This window comes from Malaya genurostris, chromosome 3 (genome assembly GCF_030247185.1).
Source record: "Malaya genurostris strain Urasoe2022 chromosome 3, Malgen_1.1, whole genome shotgun sequence".
NCBI lineage: Eukaryota > Metazoa > Arthropoda > Insecta > Diptera > Culicidae > Malaya > Malaya genurostris.
Window position 1 is genome coordinate 222,678,516 of NC_080572.1, and position 15,225 is coordinate 222,693,740.

The 15,225-nt window shown below is 37.9% G+C and overlaps 1 protein-coding gene across 3 annotated transcripts in view; it reads left to right on the forward strand.

The window, feature by feature from the left end:
• Positions 1–15,225, forward strand: part of LOC131438486 (tight junction-associated protein 1) — a 121,379-nt gene that overhangs the window by 67,882 nt on the left and 38,272 nt on the right. For 2 of the 3 annotated variants that reach the window (XM_058608548.1, XM_058608549.1), the window contains exons 3-4: positions 11,617–11,700; positions 11,798–11,993. In XM_058608548.1, coding sequence (XP_058464531.1) covers positions 11,617–11,700; positions 11,798–11,993 — 280 coding nt within the window. Of the gene's footprint in view, positions 1–11,616; positions 11,701–11,797; positions 12,005–15,225 lie in introns of those variants that run through there. The other variant, XM_058608550.1, reaches the window with a different exon arrangement.

Below are 15,225 nucleotides of genomic sequence, written 5' to 3' on the forward strand. Positions count from 1 at the left end.
TCTGAAAGTTGGCTTCCTGGTACCGGTCTGGTACTGCAACATCTTCGATTCGATTCTTTTTGTTATCGATAATGCACAGCATCCAAAGTGGAGTTAAACTTTGCGTTTTCAGGGATTGCTTTAAGCTCAAACACCAATCAACATTGGTACGAGTGTTTGTCTGTTGCATGTCCTACTTCGGTTGAAAATATATGAGCCTGGCATTGAGAAAAAAAGTTTCCATTCATTTCAGCTTGCAAAACATATAGAACTTTCGGATCGATTCATTTTAAGCTCACCGAGTTCTGCTGCACATAACTAAATCCCATAAATCATTCTGAACCTCCTCCCCTTCGAACGCAAAGCCCCGTGAGTAGCAATGTGTTTCGAAATGACAGGAGCAGATACAATTCCGAATCGACCGTGCGCTGCATTATCGAATGGCCTTCAGCTTCCGCTCTATACTCTATCCCGAATTGATCGATTCCGCCCGGCAGGCACAAGCACAGGCATCTTGTGATGCTGCGACCCCGACTAGCAAAAGCACAACTTTTCCGAACTGGTTGAATACTATCAGACAGTGCTTTTGGCAAAATTTGAATGCCAGTTTTCGTTTCGATTTCGTTTGCTCCAGTGATTCACCGACGGATGATGACGGTCGGTTCAGGCAGAGTTGGCCTCATTTTCCGGCTGGTGATAAGAGTCATCGGACATCGGGTTTGCTAGATTTGAAGCACAGATAGCACCTGCTAATGAAGGTGCCTATTTTGAGGTTTTGTCCATGCGGAAAATTGCTTCATTCATCGGCGATGGCCGGGGCCATTCGAGCTCCGGGGCTTCGAGCTCATTTTAACGATAGACCATTTTGTAGGGTAATCAATTTTCCCGAGTTTCAGGATTGATGGCATGCTTGTTGGGAGTAAGGCTGTATCGATAGTAAAACTCGTTACCGTGCTGATAATCTCGATGATGCTTCAAAATTATTCATTCGAATTTTCATTCTATCGGACCGGGAGCCATGAAATTGTCTACAAAGGTGAAATCATAATCGAAAATTACTCAACCCCGAGAAGAGTGTTTAGAGATATTGCAAAACAAATGGCAGGTATCATTAAGGATTTTCCATATCCTTTATGCACACCTAATACAGATCGTATGAAAAATTGACAATAATTTATTTAAGAGGTATTTCAGATTGCACTTAATACTATACTTATCTGAAATTCGGTTTAGGTCTTCGCCAAGTTCATGGTTGAGGATTTCATGAAATAAAAAACAATGAATTTGTCGTTGGGAAGATTCGATTTTGTCGATAATTTGGAAAACTGACTTCTATCAAAAAATTCATATCTTGGTAACCACTGAACTGATTTCTTTAATGTTGAGTGAAAAAGCCGCGAAATTCCACGCCTAATCGTCCAGAAATAGCAAAATTCTGGAATGACATCTTTTGATTCGCGTGAAACTTCTCGTGTGTGATCGGTACGGCAAATAAAATCTTTTTCACTGGCTAAGAGATATTTTTCACTCAAGACTAATTTTTTTAAAAAGCGTTTGTCCTTTAAACCACATATTAAATAATTATAACTCAAAATCTGGAGGTTCTACAAAAATTTTGTATAAGAAAATCAAGTAATCAATAATTTTTTTTAAAGTATAAATTGAAAAAATTATCTTCTGATTTTACCTATACCTTCTTATGTGATTTTCGCCCAAAATACAAAGGTTAAGTACAAATCACTTGTTACCTATGACAGTCAGTTGACCACAAGTCAATATTGCCAAAAGGCTGTTTACTATGGTAAGCCATGTGATAAATTGGACACGAAAACATCTATACCAAAGGACAACGGCGCTTCTTCCACACCAACCCCGAATAACCCCAGCACATCGATGACAGTCATCAAAAATAATGAAGCATCTTCCTCAACAAAACCATCAGTCGTATTTCATGCAGAACAAGGTATACTGCAGCTAACAACGCACCAAACATCTGGGCAAATAAAAGTGATAATGATGATTCCAGCAACAATAGTGACCCCGAACCAATGGATGGGAGCGTGAATAGCGAACCACTGTTCCCTCTTCATTTGCTGGGTAGCAATGAAAACGCGTCTCCTACAAGGAAGAAGATGACTACTAGATCCAGCTGTAAGGAAATATTATTTCCCTTTTTGCCTTTCTCATATAGAAAGGCTATGCAATCACTGTGAAAATCGACCTTTTAACCGAGGCCCGGAGGGCCGAATGTCATATACCATTCGACTCAGCTCGACGAACTGAGCAAATGTCTGTGTGTGTGTCCGTCCGTGTGTGTGTGTATGTGTGTGTATATGTAACAAAAATATGCACTCACTTTTCTCAGAGATGGCTGAACCGATTTTCACAAATAAAGATTCAAATGAAAGGTCTCATAGTCCCATAGCCTGCTATTGAATTTCATTCCGATCTGACTTCCGGTTCCGGAGATATAGGATGATATGTACCAAAAAAAACTCACTTTTTTCAGAGATGGCTGAATCTATTTTCACAAACTAAGATTTAAATAAAAGGTATTATGTTCCCATAGCTTGCTATTGAATTTCATTTGAATGTGACTTCTGGTTCCGGAGTCATATGGTAATATGTGAAAATTTGAGAATAAGTTTACACTCAATTATCTCTGAAACAACTCAACCAATTTTCTCAAACTAAGATTCAAATAAAAGGTCTTATAATATCCTAAAAATTTGCAGAACATTTTATCTGGATCCGACTTCCGGTTCCGGAACTAAAGCGTGATAAGTGGAAAATTACCAATTTTATTAGTATTTTTCCACGAACGATGGTTTAAAACGGGTACAAATCCCATAAAACTGTCTGATAAATTCTTCAAGTTTGCAGAGCTTGTTAGTTTTTGGGCATGAAAACTTAATTCGTCACTACTGGTCCTTTCTTTTTCTGTTCCGAGAGCACAGAAAGTGGAGAAGAAAAACTCCTAAAACTAAATTCACTTCGATTTCTCTGCGATGCTTAAACCGATTTTCACAAATCTTGATTTGAATTAAAGTTCATACTGTCTTTAAAACTATTGTTAAATTCCATCCGGATCCGACTTCCGGTATTATAATAATAATAATAATAATAATAATAATAATAATAATAATAATAATAATAATAATAATAATAATAATAATAATAATAATAATAATAATAATAATAATAATAATAATAAAATACAGATTAATCTGTACATATGGCAACCCAGTTTCGGATGGCATATTTTCACACGACCCCATACTAGTATAAAGATGTGTTCAACATCATCACATCCACTTTCGCATTGCCGTTCGTAATTGAATGTGTTAGTGACGGTGCAAATTATTTTAACTTCCATCTTGATGAATCTTTTGGTAGGAAATATTGAAAGTTTAGTTAACTCTTAATGATTATCTGTGGCACTATCTGGAAAGCGACAACATTCAACTAGTTCTTTATGATAATTTTTAGCACTGGAAAGTGTTTTAAATTGTCTGAAAAGTGCTTTGAGTGGGCCGTTTTTGGCTACCTTTCTACAGGTTTTCGATGCCATCGTGTTGACGGTTTCTCGTACCTGCAGAGTAGCTGCTTTAACTTAAATGACGCTATTTCTCATTTTGCATATAATTTTTTTTGCCTAAATATCTGTTTATTAATCTTATTTTTGTGTATTACATCAACATTTTACAGTACAAGTGTTTTGACCTTTTGGCCTTTCATCTTTGTTGTTCATACGATTCGTTATTAATAATAGGTGGTAGCTTTAGAATCATCTTTAAGATCTTACTTTGAATGCGCTGAAGCCTAAGTTTGTGTGTTCGTGCACAGCCCCGCCAAACAGGGACTGCGTATTCAATTGCGGGGTAGATGATTTGTTTATAGACAGCCATCTGATTCTTCAGGCACAGTTTAGATGTTCTACAAATCAGCGGATACAGAGACCTAATGAGTATGCTGCATTTTTGAACGATTTTGTCAACATGTGACCTGAATATCAGATGTCTGTCAAAGGTGAGTCCTAGATAGATAACTTCATCGGACCATTGAATGACCTCATCACCGAATCGTATTCGGCATTCGTCTGATGGAACAAGTTTTGGAGATCTTGAATGTGGAAACAAGATGACCTGAGTTTTTGCTGCATTGATCACAATTTTCCAGCTTGTAAAATATTCAGTTAGAGCGACGACACGACCAGGCACTCCGAAGGAAAATCTGAATAAAAAGTGTTCGTGAGCGATTTACCGCCAGTTACCAAAAATATAGCGACCCCTTGATAATGATAAAAATAATTTTCTTGAGCAACACTGTTTAAGTTGCCACGAACTCGTTACCACGGAGCCCTATAATAAATAAACAAACCTTTTGAGAAAGTTTTGAAACAGTTATATTATTTTAGATTGTGTGCCATCAGTGCCAAATTAATAAAAACGAAAGATTATTCTAAATAAATCGAGAATGTACGTAGCTGTACAAGGTGCCGCGAGCTATCGACCGGGGACTCGTCCCTCTGGGGACGTTCAACGTGACTGGTGACAGATTCAGAAACTCTCACAAACTACAAGTTTAACTTATTGGATTTGCATCAATCAAACTGGGACTGGAACTGGGTGCCCAATATCCAAATTTGACATGACAGACATGCGTCATCTTATATCATCATTGCTATCCAGTAGCTCTACCTGTAATGTAGTGTTATCAAACTCATTCATGATGCTGGTCATTCTTTTCAGGAATATCCAATCGAGTTTCCGAAACAGCACTATAGCTTAATATATTGTCATTAAACTAGAAATTTCTTGCCAGTCTGCGCGGAACAAACGTAGAATTTTATTGTTTGAATGTATCCGAAATGACATTTGACTACTTCAACAGGTTCCAGACGCCTTACGGGAAATCGTTGTTACTGACTATTTCCAGCTTGAGAATAAATTATTTGAAGTAAACTTGTTTTTATGGGTGGTTTACAATGTGCACTTAAGAACCTATAATTTTGATAAGATCCTTAGAAGCTTGATTCCCGCACTTTCCAAGTGTCTTTCATGTTCATCAAATTTTACACATGTTTTGCGAAGGTCTCCAAATAACAGAGTAGAAGTAGTGGAGTTTCGAATATCTGAAATATGACAGCGTATTGTTTTACAACATGTACGCTGATCAGCAACGAGGGTTGAACGATTTGGAACAAACTCAGATGTGCAAATATACAAAGATTTGTGGAATTTGTGGAAATAGTTTTACTTTCAAAAGTCGTTAGAAAGAGCAAATATGAATTCGGTTTATATGTGTATTCGTACCTGTATACGATGTGCGATTCTGGAATGGATTAAAAAATAAAGCTAAAATATTTAAGTATCTTTGATTTGCTGCACTCGAATTTCATGCATCTCGTAGAATAGTACGAATATACCGGATCGACTCAGTTTTATCGTTTATATTTCGATACTTAATTTCGATAATTGGACTGATAAAAAGTTTCGGAACAGAGGTACTCCATACAAAAGATCTTGGTCACATACAACAACCTGATTGCGCTGGTCTTACAAGAAATTTTTCATATGTTCGAGCCCCAGCTAAACTAATCGATCCACTGCCCTGACGTCTAATGATGCTGCAGAATTTGCAACTTGCCGCGAAATAAGGATTTTCCACTCGAGGTTTTGTTTACATTCCTCAGCTACTTTGAAGGGAAGTAACCAAGCTCCCAGCACCTGTTAAAAATTTTAGCTAAGGAGACAAATGAGCGAATACTCAAATGTTTCAGCTCAATGTTGAATGTGTTGTAGAAATCGGGGGCCTTCATATTTCTGGATTTTTTCACAATAGCCATCAGCTCATTTGCAGTGACTCTACTTTCCTCAGGAACCAAGTTAAGGACCAGAAGGGCTTTGAATGTGGGAGAATTTCTCGAAGCTTTTGCTGGAAGTTCCTGTTGCGAAGCTCAGATATCCTTTCCTGGATTATCCTAGTTAAGTTGTTTTAAGAAGTCTTCCTATCTAGGATGCCGGTTCGTTGATACTGCCTCCGGTAGATATTTCGAAGTCAGATGAGTTTCTTGGTGGCACTGTCGATTTGAAGAGAGGAACTCGGCATATGTTGTACTGGAACCGTCCTATCACGAGCGACTGTGATTGAATGCTGGAAGGAAGATAGGGCCGCATCGATTTCCATCGGGGAACCTAGTGGCAAATCGATATTAATAAGTTGGTCGGCGATTTATTGAAACTGGACCCAGTCGGTGCGATAATAGTTCCTCCGAGGTTGAATAGGCACTGTATCTGGTGAAGATCCCAACGTCAAAATTACTAGAAAGTGGTCGGAAGATAGCTCGTTGAAGACAACCGGAGAGCTGTCTATGGCGATGTTGCTGATAAATATATCCAAAATGGAATGAACTCCTGATCTGGAAAGTCGCGTTGGTTGATCCGGAGCTAGGATGTTGTACTGTCCAGCTTCGTAATCTTCGGCAAGTACGAATCCGTTTCGATTCTGTCTTTTGTTTCCCCACAGCTCATGCCGTGCGTTCAGGTCCCCAGCAATGATGAATTTGTTCTGTCGTCGAGTGAGCATAGCTAGATCTCGCTTCAATGATGCACACGTACCATCTCGAAGATTGGTTTGTTTGGGGCAGTACGCTGCAATGATGATGATGGGCCCCATCGTCGTTGTAATCTCAATTCCGATGGCTTCTATAAGTTGCAATTTAAAGGCTGACAGAAGCGTTTAATGGCAATGGCAACTCCCCCTCCTCTGGTAGTTGTCCTGTCGAGCCTGTGAATCTTGTAATTGGAAATAAAAATGGGAATTTCAGGTTTTAGATGCGTTTCAGTTAAAATAGCAATATCGGCATTCTTCTCTTGAACAAAGTCGGATAACTCAGCAGTTTTGCTCCTGAGTGAGCAAGTATTCCAATTTACTACAACCAACTCATTATATTGCATATTTAATGATGAATTTGCCTAAGGCGTTGATTTGATCTAACCGCGTTCAGCAGTTTCGTAGTTTTGTTGTCATTGTTTCAAAAATGACGATCAGTTGTTCAGCAGAGAATAAGCCACCAGAGTCATCCTTTGCTTGTGGTTGGTTATTGCCCCATCTAGGAGGGATTTTTGAGGATGATTCTTTTTGTGATCCAGCGGCTGAATCTTTTGGATTGGTGCGAGGAAGTGGGAGCAAATTTGGAATATCCCTCTTCGGTGGGAGCCGTGGGAAATTAATTTCATACTTCTGTGGAACATTCTTGCGCGTTGATTGTTTACGGGAGGCCTGTTGTCGAATTTTTGTGAATTCAGCACGTTTGGGACACGATTTGCTAGTAGACCCAAGTAGCACGTTAAGTTGCTGTCCTGATTTTTTCTACTGATTGTGCAATTTATCAAATTAGTTTATATTACTATTCTAGTAACTGTTGTGTTATGGAAAAAGCGCAATTTTTCTTTTTTGTGCAACATATCTTTAAGTTCTTCCGATGTTACGAACATTTACTCACAATTATTGTGCAACTGATACAAAAACTCATGCATCGATCTCAATACAAATACTGCAATTAAATCAGCGAAAAAAACAAACTCATGAAAACTACTACGTAATGTAAACAAGAATTGAATTGATGTTTACAAAAAAATAGCAAACATAATCTCTAATGAATAAGTTTCAGATTTGATTTTCAAAACAACTGCTCGTAACACAAACATGGAACTTTAAAAATATTCTGCACATAAATAAATGGTAATACTGCATATTGTAGAATTGATCTTTCATGTTTTAGTAAATAGAAAATCGACAACGAACTGCATTTTTATGGTGAAACATGTCTTTGTGCGCCTGAAATTTTCAAGCGCCTTTGAATGTACGTATTTTGATGATTGCACATCGATTTCTATGAAAATAACAATCTATTCTTTTCAATGAATATGATCGGGAGAGTGTTTTAAATATGTATAAGAATGTTATCAAACATTCATACACCTTTTCAAACAATTTTAATCATATTAATGTTTCAAATAATCTGAAAAATTTTTAAATGAATTTTTCTTCAATATTTTCCAGTATGGCATCGAGGATAACAGTGTGTTGAAAAGAAAATGGTTCACCCAACGTAATGATTTATTTCACCTAAATAAAAGAAAATATAAACGTGTAAATATTAAAAAGAGAAATTTTTGTTTTTATTTTTATCAAAATAGTTGTTTTTATATTTATCAAACTAGTTGACTTAAACAACAATATAATTTAGTCATTCATCTTAGTGAACCCGACATTTGTGATACGCACTGTAGGTATGTATTATTTTGGTGAGCCCATGTGCTGTAGTTGCAAGAACGAGTTGCTCAAGCGGTAATATATAATTATGAGAGTAACTATGATGAACTTAACTTTTCTTTCAATATCTTTAAAAAGTGATGTCAGGTCTGTTCATTTTTTTTGCGAGATGAAAACCAGATATAAATTATCTCATTGTTTTTTGTTTTCATTGCATATGTAATGCTGTATCTCTGGAACTTTTATGATAATATTCTCATGTCGGCAAGTTTTGCGTTCATTTCAAGCAGATAAATCTGGCACAACTTATTTTCAAATTTCGAATTGTGTTTCTAAAAATGAAGAAATCTGCACACACTGACCTAATATTTCATGAGGCAACCAAGACTATGCGGACTCGGCTGCAAAGTTGTTTTTAATGCGAGGTTTTCAATTCGACTTACCATTTTTTGCCTTGCGGAGAGCATAATTTCACTATTTTTTTCTTCACAAGAGATAAACAGCTATTTCGGCATATGTTGAGTCCGATACAATTATGACAGCCATTTGGAAAATTTTTGATAAGTTGAACAATTGTTTTAGTTACTTCGTTTTTACATGACGATGTGAAAATTTTTGCTGAGCTTCTATAACTGCTAGTGCAACGTGGGCAAGTATGTGATTTGCTGCACAATTGTTTCAGATGTACCTTAAATTGTTCTATAGTGATTTTTTGGGTAGTATTGTAAAACTTAACAGTGATAGGTTGCACAACCGATTTTAATATATTTTAAAACCTTTCTGAACTTATCTAACATAGAAAAACAATACTAAAACAATTGTAGAATCTCTTGAAATTTCAATAAGTTTCATTTGCTACTTGGGGATGGATGGTCGCCATCACAGTTTACACATTTTACAGCGATGTCATCTAGTAGGCAATCGTTGGTATTGTGTGGTTCGGCACATTTCCCGCACCGACTTTTCATGTGGCAATTCCTCTCTCCATGGCCGTAGTTCAAACAGTTCGTGCACTGTGTGACATCCCGATGTACCGGTTTATACTTTTGCCATTCGATGATAATATGAAATAATGCTTTTATGGTTTTCAGTTGACTCATGGTGATGAAGCCCTTCTCCAGATGAACCAAGTAGAGTTGATCTCCATACTTTTTGTCCGTGCTATGTCGCTTCATTTTAAACACCATCGAAGGCTTTAGTCCAGCTTCCGACAGTGCCTGCTTTAGTTCGGCTTCCATCATGTCGGGTAGTCCTCGAAGTACAACCTTCATAGGTTTATTGGCGGCAATATCGTGTGTGAAGTATTCCGCTTTTGTCTGCTTCAGGTACAATTCCACTCCTTTGTAGTGGTTCAAAGCCGGAACAGTTATTTTGTACCCTTCAGTACATAAACGGATTGTTTCCTGTAGTCCTGGGATTGTTTCCTGTAGTGGTGGGAAGCCCTTCAGGTAGAAAGGTGGCATTTTTTGGTTGTTACTCAGCAAACGGTCGTTTACCTGTACATCACTTGGCTTCAGGCGCTTAGCATCCTTTGAATCCTTCTCGGATTCATGGTGCGTTTTACCCATAGCTTGGGTAGGTAGAAAACTGCGAATAAAAGATAAAACAAAATCGAAATTAGTCGTAGTAGGTTATTCGTCTATCCACATCGAGTAATAGATGACGAATGACGCTATTTCTCACATCACATTTCATTTTATACCTGCTACTGGCAGCGGTGTACGGACAGCCCCTTTGTCAAAATTCCTTTTTCTGTTCTCTGAACGGGAAACAGTGAGACGACAGGTCCTCGATGTTACTCTCGTGTATGTCTTGTTTCGGGAACAGTTGCTCAGCAAATGGTAGAAAAAATCAACCACTCAATTTTTATATGGATGCTCTTGTATAGAAGCAGACATCTCGCGTTATGATTGGCTGGTGCTGACATGGGTTAAATCAATCAGGTTTTTCAATAGTGTACTATTGAAAAACTTCAGTGTTATTGCAATACACGTTCAAGTTGAAAATGTTCAATTCTATTGGTAGTTATATTATATAAATCCTTCCACAGATCACAGAGCTATGATCTTTCAAAATGCGAGAAATTCAAACGCGCCTTATGAATTATCCTCTTTGATACTCGTTCATACCAAACATTTCAGAAAAATTTAATTTTGAACTATTTGTGATTATGTCACACAACTGAAATTTTTATCACAAAATTGTGATCATATTTCCGATAGCATGTAGCAAGAATTATGTTGATTCGTTAGATACAACAGAAGATAACATGTTCACGATCGAAAACTTATCACTCTCTCAGAGGGTAAATTTTGAAAATGCGCCCCATAGTGAAGTAAGTCGTATTTACGACAAAATTGGTAGTATTTCATAGGGATCTCTTTTGCGCTTCAATAATGTAATATGATTCCGTTTGCTACGACTTTGGTAAAGCCGAGTATAGCACAGCGCTCAGCGACATGTAACCTTATTTTGCCCGAGTGGATGCAAACTCTGGTAAATCATACTGATACAATTTCGATGCACAAAAAAGAATCAATTTACTTTATATTCATTGTAATCGTTTTTTAATGATTTATTTTTTGACAGAATGGTATCCAAAAAAAAATTTTGTACTCGACGTATTTTTTAAACAATTTTTTTGAAAAGGAGATAAATCATTTTCTAACCGTCAATTGTTGACAAAATATTTGAGGCAAAAAATAAATCATTCTACAAAAGTGGTATTGAAATGCTAGAGTGACACTGGAATGAGTGCGTTGCTCTTGATGAGAATTACCTTCCTCTGCGTGAATCAGGTTCTGGAAGATTAAATAGAGTAGTAGTACCTCAATGATAGGGTTATTTTTTTCGATAATACCGATTAGTAGACGAATCGAGCATTCAACAACTTGTAGTGATATTTAAATTCATGAACATAGAGGAGATTTTTATTTGTAGTAAAAATCATACTTTATTTTCCGATTCGCCTTCGGCTGATCAGTGCTGAAAGCGGTTCAAAATGCACTGTCATCTCCACATAGCAGTTCAATTTGAACTCCTAAGCGGATGCAAAGTTTAAAATTTTTATGTATGATTTTGTTTCATTTTTCCATATTTTTAATACTTTTAACGTAATCTAGAATCTATCTAGTCTAATTTACTAGAACAGAGCACAGACGTTGAGTTTGATTGCGTTGAAAAAGAATGTTTATGTTGAAATCCCGCAATTTCAACTAAATAATTTAACTCTATTAATAACTGCAAGAACCACGTCTTTGGATGCATTAAATATTACTTAGAGCACAATAGAAACAATAGAATCAATAACACTAAAAGCGTAATTTTTTATATAAATCCTTCTTCTTTTAATTCCAGGAACGGTACAAAACAGACATTAGCGTTGCCATCCAGCTGTTGCAGTGCAAACCGGACAGTTTCGTTTCACCAAAGCTTTCGTCGGTAAGCAATTGAACGTTTGAACGAGAGCATTCGACACACTGCGACACAAGCCCAATCACCGTGATTGATTCTTATTATTCCCGGTTCGTCCCAACAGCTTCCAATCGAAATCCAGTCGAAGGTCTCCACGTATATGCGGCTCGATACCAACTCCCACTCGGACTCGGAGGGCAGCACCAGCGGGGTGGGAGTGGCAACCGCTAGCTCCTACCACGTGCTACCGGCATCCGACAGCCCACCGCCAATGTGTCCCTTCCCACCAACCGCCATGGTATACTCGATGCGCGGACTCGGTAAGTGTTAGTAACCGGAAAGGTGTAGGCTGCTGCATAGTGTGCTGCCCTCTGTTTTACTGGTTTGGCCGCTGTATTTCGCTCGCTACCTTCTACCGAGAGCTGCTACTATGGCTCTTTATCCTGGCTTTGATGGCTGCCTTGCATGACCTGACCTGTGCATTATTGCTCCTTTTACCAACACTAGCAGATGTGGTTTGCTGAGTCTTAAACACCGGCACACAACCCCCTTTCGTTGTAGAACCACTAAAGGTGCGCTGTACCGTCGATTTGGGGGAAGTTGGTTTGAAATGTGTCTCTGGCCAAAAGAGATAATTTTAGAAGCACAGACATTGGCTTAACATTCATATCAATACCTAACGAGAACCAATCGGGAAACGATAGAAAATGAAATTATTCATTTTTTTTTTATTCGTCGAACAGCTTTACCAATTGAGCCGTCCAAGAGATGTGAGAAAATCACATATTATCGCAAGCCGATGAAACGCCATACATGAAGTAAATTGAAATCTCTGACATCTATGTAGAAAATCAAGTAAATTGTTTCCTGTTGAAGTCACATTCCAACTCAACGAACCCTTTCGGTACGGTTCTGTAATTATAACCCTTGCCTTGCCTCGCACCCGGCCCACGCTTCCGCACTCTATAGTTTGCAAAGTTTTAATTTTCATTACTTCCCCTACAGCCCTACGGGCCAATAGAGCTTGCATAATCTTTTCGCTTTCCGGTTTTACGCTATTCTATCAAAAACAAAAAAAAACGTAAGTAGCATAGGTTGGTACTGCTGGTGGGTCCTAGTCGGGACTGCACATAAATAGGGCACTCATTCGCATCCTCGGCAAAACATCAGCACCGGTGGTACTATTAATAGGCACCGCAAGGCAACTATCGGAGGAACGTTGCTGCCCTGTGTGGGATGAGGTCCTACCGGGCGCGGAACGAAACCCCAAACACGTTCGTAGCAGATATGCACAACATACACTTTCCTTTTTTTAGTTTTCTTTCTTACCTAGGATAAGCTGGGCTCTCTATGCTTAAGTTGCTTCTGCCTGCCTGTCTGTTGTGGGGCATATAATTGGCACGAAATAATCCATACTAATGACGCTCGCGAGGAACATTTTCTTCCAAACATAAAGGAAAAAAGAAATCTGACGAAACAAAACAAATGGGACTCATCCAAACTAATGACATGGTGGCGATATCATTTCATTTGTGTTGAACAGAAAAAAAAACAGCGGGATTGTGTTTGTCACAACGTTGCTCACGCCATGAAGGTGCGCTGCATCAGTTAGTTAAGTCCGTGGGTTTATTCAAGGGACACTATTTTGACATGTCGGTCGGGGATTTGTGTTTTCATTTATGTCGAAATTTTAAATGAAATTCAAGATCTAGTTTTTGTGGAATAGTCAATATGTAAGCTACACCAAATATTCTGAGAGTTTATTATTTATTAGTATTAACTTTTGTCAGAATGCGTTGATGAATGTTGATGTTGATGAATGTAACGGTAAATGTTTATTTTGTTCAATTCAACTACCGATCTTTCGGCTTGCATGCAGTAGGTTTTGTTTTCACTTCCGTTCGATTTTACTGTAAATAACAACAACAAAATATTACTATGTTTATACGCAAAAGCGTCTATGACCATCTGAGTACATTCTGAGAGTATGAAAAACCGAAAAAGATATTTCAAGAACCAAGAACTACATGGAATATTGTCCTCGAGATTATACTTTGCCACAGCTTATGTCTATGTATCTGAATCGCGACTGAGAAATAATGTCAGAAAAAAGAGGAATTGGAGCAAAACGGGCATGATAGTGAATTTTGCGGATCTTCTAACTATCATAAATCGATTCTACAGAAAAATTTGCATAAGGAATACTCATTTTGAAAATATTTGCTTATGTTCTTATGAAATTATTAAGCAAAGTCGCGTTTTTGATCGTTTTTTCCCCACTGTGCATTGTGTGGACGTGATGAAGTTCGGAACGTTGTTTTTCAGCCATTCTTGGTTCACTCGAGCTTTGTGAGACGGTGCCAAGTCCTGCTGAAACGGCCATGGTCTGCCACCGAAATGATTGTCTGCCCACGGATTCAAAGCAACCTCCAGAATACTTTCCCAATAATATGTCGCATTTACCTTGACGCCAGGCTCGATGAAAACGATTGGAGAGCGCCCATCTGCGGTTACAGCGGCCCAAACCATTATCTGTTGCGGGTGCTGCCTCCTGGTGGCCAATCGATGACTCAAATTCTCGTATGAACGGTCGGTCAAGTAAACCCTATCGTTTTGAGAGTTTACGAAATGCTCAATTGGAAAAATTTTCTCGTCAGAAAATACAATGTTCGGAAATTGACCGCTTTCGGCCAAACGAAGCAACTCCTTCGCTCTCTCCATCACTGATTTTTTTTTCGCGTTCACTTTTGGCAAAATGCTTTCTTGCGCTTGTAAACAATACAACTCCGAACTGTCATTTAGCAAATTTCTAGAGAGCTGATGCCCGTGCGTCAGCTGCGCGAGCGGTCTGAAGTTGGTTACACTTCGAGTGCCGGACCCTGTATATATATATATATGTGTGTGTGTGTGTTCACTATTGTTGAATGGGATACTCAGTCCAAAAATATAAAAATACTAAGAATTTGCCATAACCTCGATAAAGTGGAAATCCCAATTCGTGTTTTAAAGTGACATGAAGCCTCAAAGTTTGAAACCTACTCATCGTACCGGTTCCAAAATACCCATTTTTAGAGATTTGAAACAGTAGTATTGAACCATCTTAGGTTTTGAAATATCCTAAAGGCAGTCACGTACCCAGAGGGGGTCCCGAAATCAAGAACAGATATATAATTATTTACAAGGTCTAAGGTATGTGTTGCAGAAATAACATTACAGTAAACGTAAAGAAATGTAATATGATAACAGATCCAGTGGAAAAGTTTGGCGAAATTGTCAAAACTTGAGTAATTTTTACTCAAAATAAGAAAAAAATATTTTGTTCAAAATTTGAGTAAGTTCAACTCAAAATTTGAGTTCCTTGCTCTCAAAATGAAGAAATTTTTCTTCGTTAATATTCATATACAAAGTTATTCTTCTTACATTTGAATGCGCAAAATAGTGATTCAAAACCGTTTCCTTTTGAACGGTTTGGAGTTAAAATTGAATTGTTTTGAATTGTTAATGCAATTTTGACTCCAACCCGTTCAAATGGAAACGGGTTTGAATCACTAT